The sequence below is a fragment of the Pseudophryne corroboree genome, chromosome 11, assembly GCF_028390025.1.
Source record: "Pseudophryne corroboree isolate aPseCor3 chromosome 11, aPseCor3.hap2, whole genome shotgun sequence".
NCBI classification, from domain to species: Eukaryota; Metazoa; Chordata; class Amphibia; order Anura; family Myobatrachidae; genus Pseudophryne; species Pseudophryne corroboree.
This window is the reverse complement of record NC_086454.1, coordinates 332,626,775-332,652,168: the sequence shown is the minus strand read 5'-3', so window position 1 is coordinate 332,652,168 and position 25,394 is coordinate 332,626,775. Positions and strand designations below refer to the sequence as shown.

Sequence of the window (25,394 nt, the reverse complement as noted above, 5' to 3'; positions counted from 1 at the left end):
AGTTACAGGGACACTCTGGGGGTCATTCCGAGTTGTTCGCTCGCTAGCAGATTTTAGCAGCATTGCACACGCTAGGCCGCCGCCCTCTGGGAGTGTATCTTAGCTTTGCAGAAGAGCAAACGAAAGATTAGCAGAATTGCGAAATGCGAATAGAAAATTCTTAGCAGTTTCTGAGTAGCTCCAGACCTACTCCTACACTGCGATCAGTTCAGGCCGATTCGTTCCTGGTTTGACGTCACAAACACGCCCTGCGTTCGGCCAGCCACTCCCCCGTTTCTCCAGACACTCCCGCGTTTTATCCTGGCACGCCTGCGTTTTTCCGCACACTCCCAGAAAACGGCCAGTTTCCGCCCAGAAATACCCACTTCCTGTCAATCACACTCCGATCACTTCAATGAGGAAAATTCTTCGTTCGGACTTGAGTAAATCTACTAAGTTTTGTGCTAAAATACTTAGCGCATGCGCGCTGCGTACCATGCGCATGCGCATTTTTGCCTTAATCGCTCCGTTGCGAAAATCGGCAACGAGCGATCAACTCGGAATGACCCCCTCTGTACAGTAGACATTAATTTACCTGAAACAGATGTGTTAGAAAAACTGTATTTAGCAACTTCCCCTAATAATGAAACATGGAATTCTACTAATGTGCCACAGGCATGTATTTTGCTGACAGAGCCAAACAGCAACATACTGAATATATGTGTGTGTGTGTGTGTGTGTGTGTGTGTGTGTGTGTGTGTGTGTGTGTGTGTGTGTGTGTGTGTTCGTTCCATGTGTCTGTCAGTGTGTCCCCTAGGTGTACCATATATATGTGTATGTGTATTCCCTGTGTCTGTTGTGTAAATATAAATCATTAAAATATTTTTTTTCTTCGTCTCGCAGTCTGAGCGGTAACGGCATCTCTCTGGGTGGGATTATACACCTGGCCACGTCTTTGTCTGTGGTGGAGAACCTGGCCGATGTCACTATTAGGCAAGTTTGCGATCTGTTCTATCCGTGTTTGTGACACGACCCGTTCTTACAGCTCACCATATATCTTCTGATCTGTCTGCAGCTTTGGGAGCCGTCAAATTGTGCTGCTAACATTACAGGACAGTAGCAGGTAACCTGATTATACACGTTTTGCAGGATTTAATTGATGAAATGGAATGTACAGAGTCTATTCCTGAAAGGGTGACACCTGGGTATGGTCCGCACCCCCTGCAAGCCCCTTGTGTTGTCTGTCTGACACAAAGCATGGAGTAGAGCATACCCTCCAACATATTATACATAAAAATCGGTACAAATCAGGGGTGTGGTCACGGGTAAAGAGGGCGTGGCTCGTCCCCTTTCCTATACTTTCAATGGAAGTTTGGAGAGTGAAAAATCGGTACAGACCATAAAAAAAGGTACTGTACCTGCCAAAAAGGTGCAGCTGGAGGGTATGGTGGAGCGGTGTTGGGCTGCTAGAGACATCTGAGGTCATCTTGCTGGAACAGAGAATTCTATAATCCGCTAGTGTTGCAGGTCGAGTAATAATTGTTTTGGTGTATTTTGTAGGGAGGAGTCTTTCCTAGTACACAATGAAAACACATCAGCGCCACCTCAATCGCCCAAAGCGTTCAGGTAAATATTTCATAAAAATGAACTTAGCAGTTGGCGGGAAGCTTGTTAACACTTACACTGCCACTGTGCCTGTACTGTAAATGCCATCTCCAGGTGGCGATAACAGAAGAAAATCAATTTATCTGTAAAAAGTAATATATATATATATATATATATATATATATATATATATACATATATATATATATATATATATATAAAACACACAGTATATGTGTGTGTGTACATATATATATTTCAGTTCCACAGCAGAGTGTGAGCTGCAGAACAACTTTTTACGCAAATAAATAGCTGACATCCTATAGTAAGCATAGCAGAATGCCTGTAACCGGGATGCAATCAAGTTGCCGGCTGTCTGGATCCCAGCAGTCAGGATACCGACACCGCAATCCTGACAGCCAACGATGCCGCCAGCTGGAATGCCGGCACAACAAGGCTATTCCCATTCCTGGGTGTCCACAACACACATATAGTGGGAATAGATCCTGTGGCGAGCCACCGAGCCCGCAAGGGGACTCTTTGCGCTCGCCCGTTGCCGGTATTCTGGCGGGCAGGATGCTGCCGCTGTCGGGATATTGACAGCCGGCATCCCGTCCGCCGGTAACTCATACTGAGGGGGACATTTGCTAAGCAGTGATAAGAGCAGAGAAGTGAGCCAGTGGAGAAGTTGCCCATGGCAACCAATCAGCACTGAAGTAACATCTATAATTTGCATACTATAAAATGATACAGAGCTGTTGATTGGTTGATGGGGACATTTCTCCACTGGCTCACTTCTCTGCGCTTATCACTGCTTAGTGCTTAGTAAATGTCCCCCCTTAATCCCTATAACCATAAGTTTTGCCATTAGACAATTAGAAAGGGTAAAAATACACTTATGGTTCCTTTACCCGCACTATAAGATTGCCTCTTACTGTACGGTCACGTGCAGGCAGGAGACGCAATCCCAGAAGTCACCTCTTTATGTATATTAGCTGTTTTCGCTTTCTCTTGTCGTTTACTGATTGCTCATGTTTGTGTAGCCTGACAGGATACAGCATGACTTCCCGGAAGCTGCAGAGTCTATTGCAGGTGCTGGTGCAATGTTCTGCTCTCACACAGATAAAGTACGTACATGATTTCATATTACCACATGAACACAGAGCAACCAATCAGATTCTAGCTATTATCTTCTAGAAGCAGCTAGATAAATGTTAAGTGGAATCTGTTTGGTTGCTATGGGCAACATCTCCACTTCTAAGAAAACTCGCACATAAGTAAATATACCCCATATAGGGCAGATCTTAGAGGCAGATGTATTAAGCCTGGAGAAGGGATAAAGAAGTGATAAGGCAGTGATAAGTGAAAGGTGATAACGCACCAGCCAATCAGCTCCAACTGTTATTTTTTCAAATCCGTAATGATTGGCTGGTGCGTTATCACTTTGCTCTTATCACTGCTTTATCACTTCTCCAAGTTAATACATCTGCCCCACTGTTTGAATGTGGTCCAGTGAAAACACTTTCCGCACAAAATGTGCTTCAGTATAGTGTATGTGTGATACACACCTGCCCAGATTTAAGCCTTTAGGTTTGTATTATGGGGGTCATTCCGAGTTGATTGCTAGCTGCTTTCGTTCGCTCTGCAGCGATGAGGCAAAAAAATGGCACTTCTGCGCATGCGTATGCGGTGCAATGCGCACGCGCGTTGTACTATTGCAACGAACGATGTAGTTTCACACAAGGTCTAGCGAAGCTTTTCAGTCGCACTGCTGGCCGCAGAGTGATTGACATGAAGTGGGCGTTTCTGGGTGTCAACTGACCGTTTTCAGGGAGTGTTCGGAAAAACGCAGGCGTGCCAGGATAAACGCAGGCGTGGCTGGGGGAACGCAGGGCGTGTTTGTGACGTCAAAACAGGAAACGAAAAGTCTGAAGTGATCGCAAGCGCTGAGTAGGTATTGAGCTACTCTAAAACTGCACTAAAAAAGTTTGCCGCCGCTCTGCGATCCTTTTGTTCGCACTTCTGCAAAGCTAAAGTACACTCCCAGTGGGAGGCGCCATAGCGTTTGCACGGCTGCTAAAACCTGCTAGCGAGCGAACAACTTGGAATGACCACCAATATTAGGGAGCATATTTATTAAAATGTATAAGGTCTGCTCCTGATAATAAGGATTCCTTATAGCAGCAATTTTTGGCAATATGGAAACCTTATTTGCCTGAATGTGTCATTACTCAGTCGCCGGGACAGGTGCTCCTATAGGATGCAACCCGATGCGATCATTTTATTATTTGCTTCGGCCAGCTGCTGCGCTACTGCACATGTGACAGAGATATCTGCTGTGGTCCCTCCATGGTACATCAGGGGATCCTTAATATTTGCGGGTGTTTCAGAGGGGGACATCTCACAATTATTATTTGATAAATAGCCCCCTACGCCTCATACCCACATTAAGTGTCAATACGTGTGTTTACTAATGTATTTAGCGATAGTGCAATGCTTGCAACACCATTTTACCGTGGCTCTGCATATCTGCTTATGCTTTTACATGAGTTTGGAGGCGCTGGGTTCAACTTCATGTTTCAGCGAAAGTCTTTTGCTTGATTTTGTACTTCACGCAAATTAAAAGCATTCAAGCAAATAGCTTGTAAACGCAATCAAACGCAAGAGGATATGGCATTGTGTCATAGTAGTCCTCCCAACTCTGCTGCTTAGTGCCGCCATGAGAAGAGTAATTGTGAATTGTGTCATTAATTCGCCAGCCCGCCACCGTCACTGGAGAAGTGGGTGGTATTCTATCCGGGAGGCTGACTTACTCTCCCGAGAGTTTAAGAGAGCTCCCAAACATTAGACATCTATAGCCATAGACCAGAAGTTCTCAGATGCAGTCCTCAAGGCACCCCAATGGTCCAGGTTTGGCCACAGGTGACTTAATTAGTGCCTCAGTCAATTTGATTTAATCATCTGTGCTGAGCCATGGATATACATAAAACCTGGACCGTTGGGGTGTCTTGAGGACCATGTTTGAGAAACTCTTCCATAGACATTAATCAGATCATCCAGATCATCAGAATGGTCACTACAGCAGTGATTTGTCTGCTTAGGGATTATATTAGTTGGCGGAAGGATAACATGTGACAGGAACTGTGGAATATAGTCAGCAGGAAAGCGCAGTTATATTGTGGAAGGAGCAGGGTCCCCCAACAGTACAAAGTGATGCCGTGAGGCACCTGCCATACTACAAACACACCTCCATGCAGAACTTCATATATACAGCTTTCTATTACTATTATTATTCTGCAGTCTCTCTGGCAATGCACTGAGCTACCACATGATGGAATCCCTGCTGACACATCTGCCGCATTTCCACAATCTGACGTTTCTCAAGTAAGAATCTCATTATTGTGTTATGTGAAGCTGTCTCATTTACTTGTAACAAACGCAGGAAAAGTACTAACACTTCTAAAGATGAGTTGCCCACACAGCAACCAATCAGATTGTAGCTCTCATTTTCTAGAATGTTCTAGATCAGAGGTTCTCAAACTCGGTCCTCGGGAGCCCACACAGAGCATGTTTTGCAGGTAACCCAGCAGGTGCACAGGTGTATTAATTACTCACTGACACATTTTAAAAGGTCCACAGGTGGAGCTAATTATTTCACTTGCGATTCTGTGAGGAGACCTGCAAAACATGCACTGAGTGGGCCCCCGAGGACCGAGTTTGAGAACCTCTGTTCTAGATAAATGAAAGCGAGACTATAATTGGGCAACACCTCCACTTTACTTTTTTAGATGTTTTGGTACATTTAGCAACTAAATATGTGTGTGTTGCCCTTCCTATACCTGTGCGGCTTCCCTATACCTGTGCGGCTTCCCTATACCTGTGCAGCCTTCCTATACTGGTGCGGCCTCCCTATACTGGTGCGGCCTCCCTATACCAGTGCGGCCTCCCTATACCTGTGCAGCTTCCTTATACTTGTGCAGCTTCCCTATACCTGTGCAGCTTCCCTATACCTGTGCAGCCTACCTATATACCTGTGCAGCCTCCCTATACCGGTGTGGCCTACCTATACCAGTGCGGCCTCCCTATACCTGTGCAGCTTCCTTATACTTGTGCAGCTTCCCTATACCTGTGCAGCTTCCCTATACCTGTGCGGCCTCCCTATACCTGTGCAGCTTCCCTATACCTGTGCGGCCTCCCTATACCTGTGCAGCTTCCCTATACCTGTGCAGCTTCCCTATACTGGTGCGGCCTCCCTATACCTGTGCAGCTTCCCTATACCTGTGCAGCCTACCTATATACCTGTGCAGCTTCCCTATACCTGTGCAGCCTACCTATATACCTGTGCAGCCTCCCTATACCGGTGTGGCCTACCTATACCGATGTGGCCTCCCTATACTGGTGCGGCCTCCCTATATCAGTGCAGCCTCCCTATACCAGTGCGGCCTCCCTATACCTGTGCAGCTTCCCTATACCGGTGCGGCCTCCCTATACCTGTGCAGCCTACCTATATACCTGTGCATATTCCCTATACCTGTGCGGCTTCCCTATACCTGTGAGGCTTCCCTATACCTGTGCAGCCTACCTATATACCTGTGCAGCCTCCCTATACCTGTTCAGACTTTCTGTACCTGTGCAGACTCTCTCTATACCTGTGTTGCCTTCCTATATACCTGTGCCGCCTTCCTTTACCTGTACAGATGCCAGAATCCCGACCGCCAGAATACCGACAGGGGGCAGAGCGCAACTAAGCCCCTTGTGGGCTCGGTGGCTCGCTGCGCTGACAGCATTCTGGTGGTCGAGATTCTGACGGGATTTTGAACGCCGGGATCCCCACGAGATCCCCGACTACATCCTGTTCAGACTTTCTGTACCTGTGCAGACTCCCTCTATACCTGTGCCACCTTCCTGTACACCTGTGCATCCTCCTTATACCCGTTTAGACTTCCTATACCTCTGCAGCCTCCCTATATACCTCTGTAGCCTCCCTATATACCTCTGCAGCCTCCCTATATACCTCTGCAGCCTCCCTATATACCTCTGTAGCCTCCCTATATACCTCTGCAGCCTCCCTATATACCTCTGTAGCCTCCCTATATACCTCTGCAGCACCCTATATACCTCTGCAGCCTCCCTATATACCTCTGCAGCACCCTATATACCTCTGTAGCCTCCCTATATACCTCTGCAGCCTCCCTATATACCTCTGCAGCACCCTATATACCTCTGCAGCACCCTATATACCTCTGCAGCCTCCCTATATACCTCTGCAGCACCCTATGTACCTCTGCAGCCTCCCTATATGCCTCTGCAGCACTCTATATACCTCTGCAGCCTCCCTATGTACCTCTGCAGCCTCCCTATATACCTCTGCAGCCTCCCCATATACCTCTGCAGCCTCCCTATATACCTCTGCAGCCTCTATATATACCTCTGTAGCCTCCCTATATACCTCTGCAGCCTCTCTATATACCTCTGTAGCCTCCCTATATACCTCTGTAGCCTCTCTATACCTATATACCTCTGCAGCCTCCCTATACCATATTCAGTTTACAACTTTGTGTTTGTATATTGATGTTTTTTAAATGTCGATATGTTTCTTTGTTCTGTTCTGTAGCATCAGTAAAAGTGACCTTTCCCCAGACTGTGTTTTATTACTCGCTGACTCCATTAACCTCTGTGACCGCATTACAGAGGTGGATGTGAGGTAAGTGGTAAGAATGCGGTATGTATTATGTACTTCCCTTCCTACTTTCATGTGGTTAAAGAGATTTTTGCATCCAATTATATTGCAAATAGACAAAAAGAAAAATTGGATAGAACCTGCTGTGGGCGCAACGTGTGGGTGGCGGTGATGTTACACCGTGGGGTCAAAGTACAAGGTTATTTGGATGAGAGAATCCCTCTCTGTTCTTCTAAAGAGTCCCTCCTCCGGTAAGTTCTTCTCCCTCAAACGATGTTGTATGCGGAGAAAACACAAATTGTACACAAGAGTTCAAAAAGAGAATTTCTCCCAATGCAGATAGTTCAGAGTGATGGTGACTTCTCCCCGGACTCTACGGACTATGGTGTGGTGGAAAAATGTGAAGATATCCGTATGGGTTCACCCTGGTGTTTCAAAGTAGACGTGGCCTCTCACATGTGTGCTTACTTTCATGCAAATGGAAAAGACCTATAAAGGTTTCTTTATAGCCCCCTAAGGGTATTCTTGGTACCGAAAGTGGGTATGCTCCAAACATTCACATGCAAACACTTCTGAAAGGATGCTGACATCTGGGCTTACTTCAGAAGGCGCCGTACTTTCATATAAAGGTATCTTTATCCCAGCAGGCTGGATGGTCGTCCTCATTCACCCCCTTTGTTTCGTATTTAGGCTCGATGTAAAGCACAGAAACGGAGGGATGTATGAGGTTTCAATGCATTTATTGTATAAAATCAACGTGGATCAATAAAAACAAACTCTGAATGGTATACCACAACAAGCAATCTCATAGATGTTTCATCAGCAAGGTCAAAAAGGTGGGAACAAAGATGTTAACCCGGGGTGTCTCACTGTATTCCTGCTGATAGGGATGATTGGAGTGGTACCTCAGATCCTCACATGCTCCAACGCGTTTCGACTAATGAGTCTTTTTCAAGGTGCATGTGAGTTATGAAAGGTCCTGATATTTATACCTAAAGGGACTGATTACTCCGCCCCTTCCTGGGCGGAACCCAGTGAGATCATCAAGATCCTAATTTAAGTATAAACTGGGATTTTACCGTGGTGATCTAGTGGTAAATGCATAAATGCATAAATGCTGTTGGATAATGGAATATATGAGAATGGAGAAAAGGTGAAACCGTGGTGTAATCGCCATGCGTTCCAACCGTGTGGAACGCAAGCGAGATGGTCCGGACTTCCGGCGGAAGCACCCGATCATTGTGCTTCCGCTGCTGGCAGCGCTCCTACGTGCTGCGTCACATATTGTGGAGGACGGGTCAGACGTTACTCATGCTCACGTGGGCTGCCCCGTGTGTGATGGGCTGCGTCGTCTTGCGTTCCAAATCCAAATGGAACGCATGACGTGGGCGGCGGCCGGGTTTGGCAATAGGAGTGTGATGTTCTCCACACTGCACTGAAGGGGATATTACAGGAGGATGTATTTTGAAGTGGGAATTAAAAGTGATGATTTAAGAAAATGCATAATGGACAGAAAAATTATATATATATGAGAGTAATAGCTACAAATGCATGTATAGCATGATGTTGAAATAATTACCACACGGCTTTTTTTTATATATATGAGTAGACGATAAGATGGACCCATGGGACAAAAATATAAATTCAATAAAAGATGTAAAAACATTAAAGAAATAAATAATTGAATGAAAAACATGTGCACGGGGACATTTTGGGGGGGGATATACAGTGGATAAACAAATAAATTATGGAAGGGTACTATTCCTAATAGCTGAAGGTAAGTAGCTGGACCCTATTATAGTGGGTAAAGGACAAGTGGTTGGCCTCATTTCTCGCCAAAAGGGGGAGTCACGATATGGGCTATACTGATTTATACCGATATTCTATGGTCCCCAGAATTGGCGGTGAGGGATCTGAGAAACCCTGCTTATACAGAACTCTGCGAGGGGCGGTATTCTTTTAGGGACTCAATAAGGTTATAAAAACCATTTGGTTTCGAAGTCCAAATTGAGGCCCGCTGGATGCAAGGTACCCATTTCAAATATGGTTCTCATTTCTTTCTTCGCAAGCTCCTCCTCCATATTATTCTTCCTCCAATTTCCCTTTATTATATGGATTCCACAGAAGGAGACCAAGTCTTTGAGCTGACAATGATGGTGTTCTTTAAAATGTGCTGACACTCCATGAGAGGTGGTACCTTTCTTGATGTTGCGTACGTGTTCTGCCATACGTTCCTTCAATTTTCTGGTGGTTCTTCTTCTGACATATTGCTTTTTGCAGGAACATGTGATGAGATATATTACATGATGGCTATCACAGGTAATGAATTGATGGATTTGTCTGCTTTTACCCGTTACGGTGGAGGTATACTCTGTGATTTTAGAAGTCGAACTCCTACAGTTCTTACACATACTGCACGTTCCACATCTATGAAAGCCTTTTGTCATGATGGTGCCTGGTTTCTTCTTGTCTTGTGCCACACTTTTAAGTTTTAACCAAGTGATTTTTAAGGTTGTCTGCCCTTCTATATATAAACCTGGGTTTCTCTTTTAAGGTTCCTTTCAGCATAGGATCACGTAGAAGGATCCCCCAGTGTTTTCTAATGATGGTCTCTATCTGTTTGTGCTGGCTGCAGAATTTGGTAATAAACGGTATACCCATATCCTCCAATGAATCTTCGTCTCTTGTCTTGGGTTCCAACAAGTCTCTTCTATTGCTGGTCAGATATTCCAGAAAGGGAATATCCACTGTAATTGTCAATTGGCTCACATCTGTACCGAGAAGCCAATTTCACCGAATTAGGAAAAACTGTTCAAAGGTGGAAGACTATCAGAAACAGGGAACCAAATTGAAGAAACAGTTGCTGGCCAAAGGATATACATCAAGTACAGTGGATATTCCCTTTCAGGAATATCTGACCAGCAATAGAAGAGACTTGTTGGAACCCAAGACAAGAGACGAAGATTCATTGGAGGATATGGGTATACCGTTTATTACCAAATTCTGCAGCCAGCACAAACAGATAGAGACCATCATTAGAAAACACTGGGGGATCCTTCTACGTGATCCTATGCTGAAAGGAACCTTAAAAGAGAAACCCAGGTTTATATATAGAAGGGCAGACAACCTTAAAAATCACTTGGTTAAAAGTGTGGCACAAGACAAGAAGAAACCAGGCACCATCATGACAAAAGGCTTTCATAGATGTGGAACGTGCAGTATGTGTAAGAACTTTAGGAGTTCGACTTCTAAAATCACAGAGTATACCTCCACCGTAACGGGTAAAAGCAGACAAATCCATCAATTCATTACCTGTGATAGCCATCATGTAATATATCTCATCACATGTTCCTGCAAAAAGCAATATGTCGGAAGAACCACCAGAAAATTGAAGGAACGTATGGCAGAACACGTACGCAACATCAAGAAAGGTACCACCTCTCATGGAGTGTCAGCACATTTTAAAGAACACCATCATTGTCAGCTCAAAGACTTGGTCTCCTTCTGTGGAATCCATATAATAAAGGGAAATTGGAGGAAGAATAATATGGAGGAGGAGCTTGCGAAGAAAGAAATGAGAACCATATTTGAAATGGGTACCTTGCATCCAGCGGGCCTCAATTTGGACTTCGAAACCAAATGGTTTTTATAACCTTATTGAGTCCCTAAAAGAATACCGCCCCTCGCAGAGTTCTGTATAAGCAGGGTTTCTCAGATCCCTCACCGCCAATTCTGGGGACCATAGAATATCGGTATAAATCAGTATAGCCCATATCGTGACTCCCCCTTTTGGCGAGAAATGAGGCCAACCACTTGTCCTTTACCCACTATAATAGGGTCCAGCTACTTACCTTCAGCTATTAGGAATAGTACCCTTCCATAATTTATTTGTTTATCCACTGTATATCCCCCCCCAAAATGTCCCCGTGCACATGTTTTTCATTCAATTATTTCTTTCTTTAATGTTTTTACATCTTTTATTGAATTTATATTTTTGTCCCATGGGTCCATCTTATCGTCTACTCATATATATAAAAAAAAGCCGTGTGGTAATTATTTCAACATCATGCTATACATGCATTTGTAGCTATTACTCTCATATATATATAATTTTTCTGTCCATTATGCATTTTCTTAAATCATCACTTTTAATTCCCACTTCAAAATACATCCTCCTGTAATATCCCCTTCAGTGCAGTGTGGAGAACATCACACTCCTATTGCCAAACCCGGCCGCCGCCCACGTCATGCGTTCCATTTGGATTTGGAACGCAAGACGACGCAGCCCATCACACACGGGGTAGCCCACGTGAGCATGAGTAACGTCTGACCCGTCCTCCACAATATGTGACGCGGCACGTAGGAGCGCTGCCAGCAGCGGAAGCACAATGATCGGGTGCTTCCGCCGGAAGTCCGGACCATCTCGCTTGCGTTCCACACGGTTGGAACGCATGGCGATTACACCACGGTTTCACCTTTTCTCCATTCTCATATATTCCATTATCCAACAGCATTTATGCATTTATGCATTTACCACTAGATCACCACGGTAAAATCCCAGTTTATACTTAAATTAGGATCTTGATGATCTCACTGGGTTCCGCCCAGGAAGGGGCGGAGTAATCAGTCCCTTTAGGTATAAATATCAGGACCTTTCATAACTCACATGCACCTTGAAAAAGACTCATTAGTCGAAACGCGTTGGGGCATGTGAGGATCTGAGGTACCACTCCAATCATCCCTATCAGCAGGAATACGGTGAGACACCCCGGGTTAACATCTTTGTTCCCACCTTTTTGACCTTGCTGATGAAACATCTATGAGATTGCTTGTTGTGGTATACCATTCAGAGTTTGTTTTTATTGATCCACGTTGATTTTATACAATAAATGCATTGAAACCTCATACATCCCTCCGTTTCTGTGCTTTACATCGAGCCTAAATACGAAACAAAGGGGGTGAATGAGGACGACCATCCAGCCTGCTGGGATAAAGATACCTTTATATGAAAGTACGGCGCCTTCTGAAGTAAGCCCAGATGTGAGCATCCTTTCAGAAGTGTTTGCATGTGAATGTTTGGAGCATACCCACTTTCGGTACCAAGAATACCCTTAGGGGGCTATAAAGAAACCTTTATAGGTCTTTTCCATTTGCATGAAAGTAAGCACACATGTGAGAGGCCACGTCTACTTTGAAACACCAGGGTGAACCCATACGGATATCTTCACATTTTTCCACCACACCATAGTCCGTAGAGTCCGGGGAGAAGTCACCATCACTCTGAACTATCTGCATTGGGAGAAATTCTCTTTTTGAACTCTTGTGTACAATTTGTGTTTTCTCCGCATACAACATCATTTGAGGGAGAAGAACTTACCGGACAAGGGACTCTTTAGAAGAACAGAGAGGGATTCTCTCATCCAAATAACCTTGTACTTTGACCCCACGGTGTAACATCACCGCCACCCACACGTTGCGCCCACAGCAGGTTCTATCCAATTTTTCTTTTTGTGTATTTAATCTGTTACAGGTGTGTGGTGACACATCAGGATAGGACCTTACGCTAGGCAGCATAGAGAGTGCGCAGGAACCTACCTCACCTACCCAGTTTCAATATATTGCAAATAGGCCTTTGCTTTGCTTTCATGCATTATACACATCTCCCCTTTCCCAGATCACCGTAGCTTTATCCTGAATCCACCTATATAAATTCATTTTTCCAATTTTTTTATTCTTCTTTTTATTCATCTGATTTCCCCCATTAATATTAAAGTTTTACACTTCACATACTAGTGCAGTATAAGAGATGACTGAGCTATGCAGAGTAATAGGCAGTGATACGAAGACATCATACTGTAACAGGGGACGTTACATTACAGTACAGCAATGAGTAATAGCAGAGCAGTGTGACCCGGCTCAGTGGCAACACCTTCCGCTCAATAGCCAGCAACAGTGTGTAACATGATTGAGGACTATAGAGCTGAAACCATAGCAGTAGTTTGGGTCACAGGGTGTGGCCTTATGCAAGGGAACGTGGCCTTGTGGGAAATTCTGCTTCCGTGAGCCATGGCCCCCCATTTTTATCACTCCAAGATCTGCTGGACATGCTCCTAGTCCCTCTCTCCAATGAAGAGATCCCGCACTTATGCGCTCCGCATCTATTCACCGCTTACTCTGTCAAGCAGAGCAGGGGGGGATAGAAGTGGCCTCCTAAGCCCCTTCACCACCACCGCCACAAAATCAGGATGGCTGGGACGTATGTGTTTTTGCATCCATCACAGGAAATGGCCCAGTGTATCCTGGGTAGTTACTACATCACTTCCTACCAGGATTTCCACTTTAAGATTGATAGATTTCTATGTTCTATCTGGGGGTTTTTCCAGGATAAAATTATCTTTGAATTGTTACTTTTACAATGCCGCGGAACATACATTACCTCACAGATCTAAGTATAGAAAACAACAACTATAGCTACAAAGTAGTTTTACCCAATTTCAGGGCATTATAAGAATCAAATCTCCCTGTAACCAGGGAGGAAAAAAATCAAATAGTGAAAACATTGGCCCTCATTCCGAGTTGATCGCTCGCAAGGCGATTTTAGCAGAGTTACACACGCTAAGCCGCCGCCTACTGTTAGTGAATCTTAGCTTCTTAAAATTGCGACCGATGTATTCGCAATATTGCGATTACTAACTACTTAGCAGTTTCAGAGTAGCTTCAGACTTACTCTGCCTGTGCGATCAGTTCAGTGCTTGTCGTTCCTGTTTTGACGTCACAAACACACCCAGCGTTCGCCCAGACACTCCCCCGTTTCTCCAGCCACTCCTGCGTTTTTTCCGGAAACGGTAGCGTTTTTTCCCGCACGCCCATAAAACGGCCTGTTTCCGCCCAGTTACACCCATTTCCTGTCAATCACATTACGATCGCCGGAGCGATGAAAAAGCCGTGAGTAAAAATACTATCTCCATTGTAAAATTACTTGGCGCAGTCGCAGTGCGAATATTGCGCATGCGTACTAAGCGGAATTTCACTGCGATGCGATGAAAAATACCGAGCGATCAACTCGGAATGAGGGCCATTATTCCTGATCATGCTCAAACTTCCCTGTAAGCAGTGACTAATAGGGGACTATTTACTAAGCCTCGGATGGAAATAAAGTGGAAGGAGATAAAGGGGGACATTCTGAGTTGTTCACTCACTGCTGTTTTTCACAGCGCAGTGAACAGGTTACTAGTGCGCATGCACCGCAATGCGCAGGCGCGTCGTACGAGTACAAAGCGTATCGTTGCTGGGCGATGGATTTAACGAAGAGTCCATTCGCACAGCCGATCGCAAGGAGATTGACAGGAAGAGGGCGTTTGTGGGTGGCAACTGACCGTTTTCTGGGAGTGTTTGAAAAAACGCAGGCGTGTCTAAGCGTTTGCAGGGCAGGTGTCTGACGTCAATTCCGGGACTAAAAAGATTGAAGTGATCGCAAGGGCTGAGTAAGTCCAGAGCTACTCAGAAACTGCAAAAAACTTTTTCGTCCCGCTCGGCTGCACACGCGTTCGCACACTTGCAAAGCAAAAATACACTCCCCCGTGGGCGGCTATGCATTTGCACGGCTGCTAAAAGTAGCTAGCGAGCGATCAACTCGGAATGACCCCCAAAGTACCAGCCAATCAGCTCCAACCTGCCATGTCACTGGCTGTGTTTGAAAAAAACAGGAGCTGATTGGTTGGTACTTTATCTCCATCCAAGGCTTAGTAAATATACCCCAAAGCCTGTAAGTGGTAACACTGCTTCCTACGTACCTGATATCACTGAGCTACCTAGAGTCACTCATATCTCTCTCTCTGTCCAGTACAACGCAGCCTTACCATTTTCACGTGTTGCTTATCCAGTGCGTTATTAGTAATGGCTGTCTTCTTTTCAGGTCTGCTGAAGACATGTGCTTGCATTTACAAAGGCAACATAAGGCAAGCAAGGTTATCTGCAGGTGTGGAACTATTCATTTAATTGATTGTAATTATACTGGCACACAATTGTGTGGCCTCATCCTTCATAAACAAAGCTTAATCCAGATAACTGCTCTATATGCATCTAGCTGTTATTCGGGCTGAATGTATCGTTTTTATGCTTCCACAACAAAGGGTGTCGGTTTAAGGGATCCATTCAATTAGAAGTGATGGAAATTTGGTCGTTCCGGCACCATGTACTAGTTAAGCACAAAACCCATAAATGCAGTAGCCTCAATTTTGCTTTTTTTTTATCCATCCCTATGGGGCTGCAAAATGCATGGGGGGGTGATGTACGACTGCCATTGCCACAGTTTAAAATCCCATCACAACACCAACATCACTTCTAATTGAATTGACCTCTAAATGTCTATATCCGTCTGTGTGGCCGGTATTGAAAGGATCAGTAGTACATGCAGAAACATGTTTAGGTTTTACTCATATTCTACTTTTTTGGGTAATACCGTGATTTGGTTATGATGTGTCTGAGCACTCTCCTCCTCCCCCCTCCACCCCACTAGGATAAAAACCTTACATGTAATCGCTTATGTACTATTTTATTTATTTACAGTTTCTTATATAGCGTAGCATATTCCGTTGCGCTTTACAATTGGAATCTACAGTGATAAGACAAATAGACATAGGGCCTAATTTAGACCTGATCGCTGGTGCCGCAGTGTGCCGGCGTTTGCCAGAGATGCGATCGGCATCTCTGCCCAGTGATAGTCCTCTGCCTGAATGGGGGCTCGGTTCGGGCAATGCAGGCGTGCCCGGACCGTGTGGAGGGCGGGCCACAGTGGCTGCGTGACGTCACACACATCCGCTGCGCCCCGGAGAGCGATGGGTAGCTCCCTGTCAGCGTACAGGAGCTGCGCTGGTCGGGAGCTACTCTTCAGGTACAAAAGCATCGCCGCCGAGCGATGCTTTTATACCTGTGTGGCGGGGGGAGGGCCAGACATGCGGGGTGGACTAGCCCTGTTTGGCCAGTGTTCCGGTTGGACATCAGGACCTCATCTGGAATACTGGCTGTAACATGTAGTAACAGTCAAGGATAAATATATATGTAAATAACACCACTGAGCGTTCTTTTACAGTCTTCATCTCTGATGTCTTGTGATAGCAGTGGGCCGCAAGACTGTAGGGATCGTCAGTGGAGCCTGCAGACCTCTCTTTATGGTAGGATGGGGGAATGCTATTAAATACCTGAGCAACCTCCACTTAACTAAAGGACTATTATGTGTATGTAAAATAAATTAACAATAAGTATAAACGGGTTGCGGTTAAGATCCTGGCTGTCGGAATCCTGACACCGGAATTCCAACAGGGTCAGGAGACCGACGCCGGAACTCCGACAGCCTGGATCCTGACCGATGTAAGTATAACCGCCGAGCTTGGGTTACTGCCGGAGAAGGAGGGTGTGTGTGTGTGTGTGTGCGTGTGTGTGTGTGCGCGTGTGTGTGTGTGTGTGTGTGTGTGTGTGTGTGTGTGTGTGTGTGTGTGTGTGTGTGTGTGTGGTGGTTTAGCCTACATGGGGGGGGGGGGACTTGGGTTAGGCTGCGGGGGGTGTGGGAGGTTAGGGTTAGGCTGCAGACAGGGGGGGTTAGGTACCACCGGGGATGGGGGGGTTAGGTTTAGGCACTAAGGGGGAGGTTAGGGTTAGACTGCAGACAGGGAGGGGTAGGGGACAGGGGTCAGCATAGTAAGCTCACCCCTGTCCGGATTTCATACAAACCCGTATAAACTTAGGATAAAAACACAAATGAGTCCATTTCGGGAAGATTACATTTGGATAACTTTATTTCGCGTAATAATGTTCTTATGGCCCCCAAATGCTTCCGTCCACATTGGGATACCCTCTCCTTTATCAGGCTCCTGTCCTGGGTAACACTGTTTGGGAGCTCCCCTGTTACCTGCTACCTACCCTATTACCTACCATCATAGTACACCATTGCGCTGCCTGAGGGCCATGAAAGCTTCACAGTTCAGGACAGAGTGAGTCATTTTACTCTTCTGCACCCTGGAATAAGTAAGTGGATGAGCAATCTGATTGGCCGCTAGCTGCAACTATCCAATCAGTATAATTTCTAACTGTCCGTAAATACAAAACAGATCAGTATAAAAATGACAGCGTCTGACAGTAGTAAATATTGCATCGCATTCACCACACCTAATGTATTGGGACTAACACCCTATTTTCAGTTCTCTTCTATTGTTTTCACTGCTTTTTACTCTTTTCAAATTTTAATACATTTTAGGATGACTTCGGATGGTGAATTCAGTATCTATTCTCATTTTAATACTAACCAGAGGAGAGGTCCAGGTGGGAGGGGCAAGATAGAATCATTAATGTACCGGACCACCCACTATATGGGGGAGTGGCTGATATTAGGGAAGTTGCTTTATTCCCCGGGGAATGTGGGGGAGCTGCCCAAAATGCTTTCAGTACCCAGAAGGGGATGCAGTTAATTTGTCGGCTATCGGTCAGGTTACCGACGCTGGAATTCCGACAGCCAACAATGCTGACAGTCGGAATCCCAGCGCACAGGGGCTATTCCCAATCGTGGGTGTCCACGTCAAAATCCCGACTGTGGCAAGCGCAAGTGGACTCTTTGCGCTCGCCCCGCTGCCTGCATTATAGCGGGAGGGATGCCACTGTCGGGATCTTGACAGCCGGCATTCCCGTCCGCCGGAAAGACGTATGTTATCCCGCTGATCTGTCCTCTCGCTCCCTCTGTTCTTAATGTTGGGAAACAGCCTAGTAACCCGTATCGGGGCGAGAGGGGAGGGACAGTTTCTTGCCACTTTCAAAAGATCGCAATCAAGTAAAAGCATTTCTAACATTTATATTAATATATGCATTGGTAACTTCTATTAAATTAATGTTTATACAGGCCCTTACCAGCTGGATAACAGTTTCATTTTGCTGTAGAACCACTAGAGGGCGATAAAGACCTTTAAAAAAAACAAAGCACGATATGCAATCGGCAGCCCCATAGCGGCAATAGAATCCAAAATATTATCCAGACTTACAGTATCTACAAACCAGCATCAATTATTATATATTTTTTAGGAAACAAAATGGTCAGATTGCTTCCAGTTCATTCCGAAAATGAAGGATTTTATATACATCATAACTATCTTTATATTTAAATATACATTGTGTATGCTTGTGTGTGTGTGTGTGTGTGTGTGTGTGTGTGTGTATATATATATATATATATATATATATAATGTATTAAGAGTTTCTGTTGCGCTTTACATTTGGAAACAGTGATAGAACAGAACTGGGTGATAAGTTTGACATAGAGGTAGGAGGGCCCTGCTCACAAGCTTACAATCTATAGGGAGAACAGGCATTGATACACAAGGACAGGTATTATCTGTTGCAAAATGGTCCAGCCAGATTGCAAAGGGCTGTATGATATGGTCACACAGTACCGTTGGCCAGGGGTCAGGAGGATGTGATGTGAATAAAGACAAAGAGGCACATGTAATAGGGTCCGAGTTTGCTGGAGTTGCGGGATGCCGGGCAATTTTGGACATTTTTTTAAACATCCTAGTGATATTTGGTGGACCCCTTTTATTGAAGTAAACCTTAGTTACCTTCTATACCAGTAAATAAAGACACGGAGACATGATTTTGGCAGAAAAATTGCTAGCTATTTATTTGACCCTAACCATAGCAAAACCTGTAATTGGGAAAATTTTGTTAAGATGCCGAATCAGCCGGCATAATGGTGGCAGAAAAAAGAACGGCTCTATTAAACTATTGGTAAACTTAAATTGGTAAACTGACCGGAACCGTCCAGCACCCTATCCAAACCGGTAATAGGTGTCAACACAACCCCCACAGTGACTTCCCACCGCTCCTGGGTGCCCTGCCGCTGCCTCCCGGATGGGTGGTCGAGCGGCCATTAAGTCGATGGAGGTGAGTGCACCTAAACCATAATAACACTGAAACTTACTACCTATAAAAAACCATACAACTACAAACTGACGTTCTTTTCCGCCTATAAATAGCCAACGAATGAAAACAGCTAATCAATTAACCGCCAATGCACTCCGCGTCAAACAAAACAACCTCTACCCTTAGGGCGGGAGGGCGGGAAGAAATGTCAGCAAGCAAAGAGACCTAAAATGGCCACTCCAGCCTATATATACCTTAACCCACCCCCTTTCCTAAGGCTGTACTACCTCACAGCTAGGTCCACCCCTCACAGGATGTTTAACCCATTCCTCTCCTATGTTAGTCAATTCTCTCTCCTAAACATCCTAGTGATATTTGGTGGACCCCTTTTATTGAAGTAAACCTTAGTTACCTTCTATACCAGTAAATAAAGACACGGAGACATGATTTTGGCAGAAAAATTGCTAGCTATTTATTTGACCCTAACCATAGCAAAACCTGTAATTGGGAAAATTTTGTTAAGATGCCGAATCAGCCGGCATAATGGTGGCAGAAAAAAGAACGGCTCTATTAAACTATTGGTAAACTTAAATTGGTAAACTGACCGGAACCGTCCAGCACCCTATCCAAACCGGTAATAGGTGTCAACACAACCCCCACAGTGACTTCCCACCGCTCCTGGGTGCCCTGCCGCTGCCTCCCGGATGGGTGGTCGAGCGGCCATTAAGTCGATGGAGGTGAGTGCACCTAAACCATAATAACACTGAAACTTACTACCTATAAAAAACCATACAACTACAAACTGCCGTTCTTTTCCGCCAACAGCGAAGGACTCCATCCCAGAGTCCTCGCACCGCCACCATAAACTACCCTAACTCCTGCAACACCAGGAACAGATCCTCCAGGAAAAACATCATCCCCTCATTGGATAGATGCACACCATCAGGCCGAAAAAGGTGTTTGTCTCGGAACCGAATCTTAGGGTGGCGAACGACTTTACCTCCGTGGGCCAAGACCCACTTCGCCACCGCCCCATTCACCTTTATCCTGGCCTCATCTATTACGCATCCGTCCTCCACACCTCGCCAACTCAACCTTGGCACCATCAGGGAAAATACCAATATACAATTGGTCCATGCTGCGGCCACCTTTGCCAGATCTTGTATCATGGCCCACCGTAGCTCCAAGGAAGTCCTCTTCCCTAGGTCGTTGCCACCTAAGTGGACAACCAAAACCTTGGGAACTCCATGCTTCCTGGCCTGACTGACTAGTCTACTCAATAGATCTGTCCACATCATACCTCGCCAACCAAGCCATCTGATTCCCTGACCTCTAGGAAACCTCTGAGAAGTATCAGAGGCCAAAAACCTTGCTGCCCAGAAGACATACGAGTGGCCGACCACCCAAACGGACAAGCCATCAGCGAAACAACCTGAATGGAAGGAAAAAGGGGTAAAATGTGTTACTATAATTCTACGCCATAGCATGTATTATGTTAACCTGAAGGATCTGCCAAAAGAAAAAAAAATTTTTTATTGTTTCCTAATGTCGCAGCAGTCACGGCCTAGCCGATCTCCCGAGCTCCTAGCCAATTTGAAGTAAAAGCATTAAGACATTAAGGGAAAGGCAAAAAAAAAATCAAAACGAAATTAACAAGGGGGGGGGGGGGGGGGGTATAAAAAGGGGTAAAACATGAAATAACTCAGCTGGAAGTGAAAGCATAAAAACCTGCTGAGGGACTTTGATTAGAACAGATTAGCCGAATTAAAGATTAGAATTCAGTCCGTCAAGTCAGGCAAAAATCGCAAAATAACTCCAGACCCCCGCTGCCGGCTCACGCCCGCAGCGGCAAGTGGCTAATCCCTGAGTAGGAGCACACACGGGTAAACGAACCAACATACAGCGAACATAACATATGCATAACACCAAACAAAACATTAACTTACTCTAATTTATTGATGCAAGCTACGCTTAAGCAAAGTATCTCAGGCGACGGGGCGAATGTACCGCTTATAACAGGACGACTTCCATCGTCCCACCGCCTGGATTTGGGCTCCCGAAAAACCCGCGGCCGCTGCCGCCGTAGCAGCCCCAATGCGGAAGGAGTGTGTACCGAAGTGGGAGGGGGAAAGGCCCATGCTCGTCAGACAGCGACCCATCATCCACCGAAATTGGAACTTCGTTACTGGCAGCCCGTCATAGTGCAGCAACCACGACCCCCGACAGTCGGGCCTCACTGCCTCATATTGTACTGCCAACCGTACTGGGCATATGCTCTCCTCAAGTGCCGGAACCAGGGTGACCCATCGGCCCTTCCCCACCTGGTCCGTCTTAGAGCGTCGCAATCTGCACAGCAAGGACCCCCCACTCACCATTACGTCCTCTACTAGCATGCGCGAATCAGTTTGCTTAGAAGGCGCTACCAACTCCGATATCCTAAAGGCGCCGTGGTAAGCCATAGAGAACGCCAATCTAAAAAGCAGCGATTCAAACATAGATGATGCGATGGCTCCAACCGACCCAATGATGCCTGGCAGCAACGCCGCATCGATGGGCCGCCTTCTGTCAGGCGGCGTAGGTGCTACGCGCGCCCATCCTTTCATAGCCTTAAGCAGAATACCACTTTTCGTCAGGTCGGGAACCCCTTTAATTCTGCAGAAGAACGCAATGCCAGCCAAGTACCGGGACACCACCGCTCTAGACCTACCTGAAACATAAAGCTGCCAAATAAAAGAAAGCATCATCCGATGCCCGCTCTTACCTCGTTGCTTCCGTCCTCTAGCAAATTCCTCCCATTCGCTCCAGGCCTGCTTGTAAGCCTTAAGCGTGGATGGCGCGACCGAACGCAGTGCTAGACCTTCCAGTCCGGCTTGATGACCTGCCAGACATAACCGGGACAATGAAAACCTTGTTCCTCGGCCTCGGGAGCCAACCAGTAAAACCTCTCCCATTGCCCTCGCGATAGTGCGTCAGCGACCCCATTTTCTAGACCCGGTACGTGTTGTGCCCGAAACCACACATTCCTGCGCAGGCAAGTAAGCAGCAACTGCCCTAGCACCCGAAGCACTACCAGCGATTTTGCCCTCTGGTTGTTAATCGCGTGCACCACGCCCAGATTGTCGCATCTGAACAGGATGCTGCGATGCGCTAACCGCTCGCCCCAGATTTCCAGCGCAACCATGATGGGAAAGAGTTCCAGGAGCAGAAGGTCCTTAGTGAAACCCGCCTGGTGCCAGTCTGCTGGCCACGATGCCGCGCACCAAGATCCCTCAAGAAAGCAACCAAAACCGGAGGCTCCTGCCGCGTCGGTGAAAAGCTGCAATCTGGCGCTGTCGACCGTTGGAGCCTGCCATATTCGCACACCGTTGAAGTCCTCCAGGAACGAGGCCCAAACTGCCAGATCTCTTTTTATCTCAGCGAGCAAGCGTACAAAGTGGTGCGGCCTGGCACACCCCGCGGTCGCTCTTTCCAGCTTCCGGCAGAAAACCCTGCCCATCGGGATGACCCGACAAGCAAAGTTAAACATGCCCAGCAAGGATTGCGCCTGCCGCAGCTTAACCTTACGCGAACCCATGAATTGGCCAATGGCTTCGCGAAGCTTAGCCACTTTGTCCACAGGAAGGCGACATTCGCCTGACACCGTGTCGATCTCGATTCCTAGAAATGACAGGCAAGAGATCGGTCCCTCCGTTTTGTCCTCGGCCACTGGTACACCGAAATGACAAAACAATGCTCGTATACTGAAAAGCAGGTTGCCGCACCGCGGCGAACCCGCCGGACCCGTACAAAGGAAATCATCGAGGTAATGGGCAACACCGTGCCCACCCGACGAAGACTCCACGCACCAATGCAGGAAGGTGCTAAAACGTTCAAAATACGAGCATGAAACGGAACACCCCATCGGCAAACATTTGTCAATGAAATATTCCGATCCAATCCGGAAACCCATAAAACGGAATGAGTCCGGATGGAGGGGTAGCAACCTAAAAGCGGATTCGACGTCAATTTTTGCCATGAGGGCCCCAGCGCCGTAGCTGCGGACCAAATTAAGCGCCTCGTCAAACGACTGATACACTACCGAGCAATGACCCGGAGGTATGGCGTCGTTGACCGAGGACCCCGCTGGGTAGGAAAGGTGTTGGATCAGTCTGAAGGACCCGGGTGTTTTCTTGGGCACCACCCCCACCGGGGAGATGACGAGATCCGCCACTGGGGGTGTTGCAAACGGCCCCTCCATCCTGCCCAGCCTAACCTCCTTATCGACTTTTTCCCCGCAACACTAAAGGCAAGGCCCGAGCAGACTGGAGGTTCCTCTGTGCCCGAACTGTAAAATCGCTCGCAACAGGCAAGCGGAAACCAAAACTAAAACCTTCGTATAAAAACCTGGCATCCTCCTTATTCGGATACCAACCCAACCATTTACGCATAGCCTTTAACCTAATTGGCGTTGGTGCCCTGTGGAGCGCCCCCGCCGGGTGCCCCTCTCGAGTAGGATTGCTTAGAACGGGGACCCTGCCGAGTATTCTTGAAGCAGGAGGAGGCAGGGTGGGAACCCCCGCAATGGAGGCAAGCGTGACGGAACCGACACTGCTTGCCGTAGGAACATGCAGCGTTGTTAAACGCGAAACATAACCCTTTCGTTGCGGGCTGTTTCCCAGCCCGGACGGCCGACCTACCTGGCTTGGCCGACCCGCCGTCCGCGCCGGGCGCATGGGCGGACGGCCCGGCACGGCGTCCGTCCGCCCCTGCGCTCCGGGGCTCCTTGTCCTGCTGCGAGGCCCTGGTGACCTTAAGCCATACCTCCACGTCCTTGAAACCGAAGTCCATAACGTACAACCCATCCTGCTTCTCTCTGAATTCCTCATCATACCTACGCCATTCGTTACCCGCCGACGTGCGTTGCATATCGTGCACGAGATGCAGGTATCGAATTACATTCATATGTTCGTCTGGCCTGTCTTCAAGGTAGCAAGCCGCGAAAACCAAAAACCCCGCCAGCCAGTTATCAAACGTGCGGAACGCCTCGGCCCCTATGCCCTTCTGAGCGGTTGCTGCCTTGAACTCTTTTTTAGAGTCTTTAGTCAAGACAAAGACATCTACGTAGTCCCCCCTGCGAATCCTTTTGCTGCAGCTATCCCTAAGCCCTCGCATGACAGCAGTATATTCGCAGCGGACCACGCCTGGCAAGTCGCGTCGCTTCCTGGCCTTGCGAGATTCTTTGCTAAGCCGCCTTCGCCTCTTGCGCCTCTCCTGCCGCCCAGCCGCCTTCCTGGCGTATTTAGTCGCCCTTTTCTTCGCCTTCGTCGTGCTACTGACGTCGGACGCTGCCGAAGAAAGGGAGGAGGAGGAAGAAGAGGAAGAAGAGGACGAAGGGGACGAGCTGCGCGTACTAGAGGGAGTACTTGAAACCGACCCCGACTGCTCCGCCTCACCTGAAGCCGTAGATTGAACGGATCCAGATTCATCAGGCGCGACGTACGTAACGTCCTCAGCTTCCGATTCCGGTTCCTCCGTATCCGCTTGAACAACTGCGGGCAAAAAAGGGGGAGAGGACCCAGACACAAACAAAGGCGTGCGCCCAGCCCGACTAGGCGTGGGCGTGCCAGGTGAATGCACATTCCCGTCTCGCCGCGGCTGCTGCTGCAGCTGAGCCGCGGCCGCACCAAGCTCGCGGCACGCACGTGCTACCCTCTGAGCGGCTGAAACTGCACCGGCGCCCGATCCGCTAGGTATCCCCCCGGGCCCACCCTCGAGCTCCGGGGCCACTGCGAGCGGACCCAATGCCGCCATCACCGTGGCGAGGGCCGACGCGAACGCGCCTCGCGTTTCATTGTGACCCCGTGACGTTGTAACGTCGTCTGCTGGCTGTCGTGAGGGAGGAACGCGCCGAGTGGACCCGCCGCTGGGCATAGGAAGCCATGACCCATCTGCACCGCGGCCCGGTCGGCCCTGTGGGGAAAGGTCCGCAATGCCAGGGTGCCTAACCCCGGAAGTCCACCCCTCCATAATTCCTGTGCCTACCCGTCCAGGTCCCCTGGGGGTGCTGCCCGTCTCTCGCACTGTCCTTATACTGGGGCTAGCCTGCCGCCTGACTGAGCCAGCTCGCTCAGCCCGGTAGCCCCCACTCGGCGTGACTATTGATGCCCGCGGTGCTGTGCCTTCAGCACCGCTGGGCGAATACCCCCAAATACCTGGTTGATCTCCGCCAGGCCTCCTCCCCCCCCTC

The 25,394-nt window shown here is 47.4% G+C and overlaps 1 protein-coding gene across 6 annotated transcripts in view; it reads left to right on the top strand.

The window, feature by feature from the left end:
• NLRC5 (NLR family CARD domain containing 5) overlaps positions 1 to 25,394 on the top strand; it is a 253,349-nt gene that overhangs the window by 52,194 nt on the left and 175,761 nt on the right. For all 6 annotated transcript variants that reach the window (XM_063945766.1, XM_063945765.1, XM_063945768.1 and 3 more), the window contains exons 17-23: positions 883 to 972; positions 1,055 to 1,102; positions 1,540 to 1,605; positions 2,628 to 2,711; positions 4,885 to 4,968; positions 7,199 to 7,288; positions 15,180 to 15,242. In XM_063945766.1, coding sequence (XP_063801836.1) covers positions 883 to 972; positions 1,055 to 1,102; positions 1,540 to 1,605; positions 2,628 to 2,711; positions 4,885 to 4,968; positions 7,199 to 7,288; positions 15,180 to 15,242 — 525 coding nt within the window. The remainder of the gene's footprint in view (positions 1 to 882; positions 973 to 1,054; positions 1,103 to 1,539; positions 1,606 to 2,627; positions 2,712 to 4,884; positions 4,969 to 7,198; positions 7,289 to 15,179; positions 15,243 to 25,394) is intronic.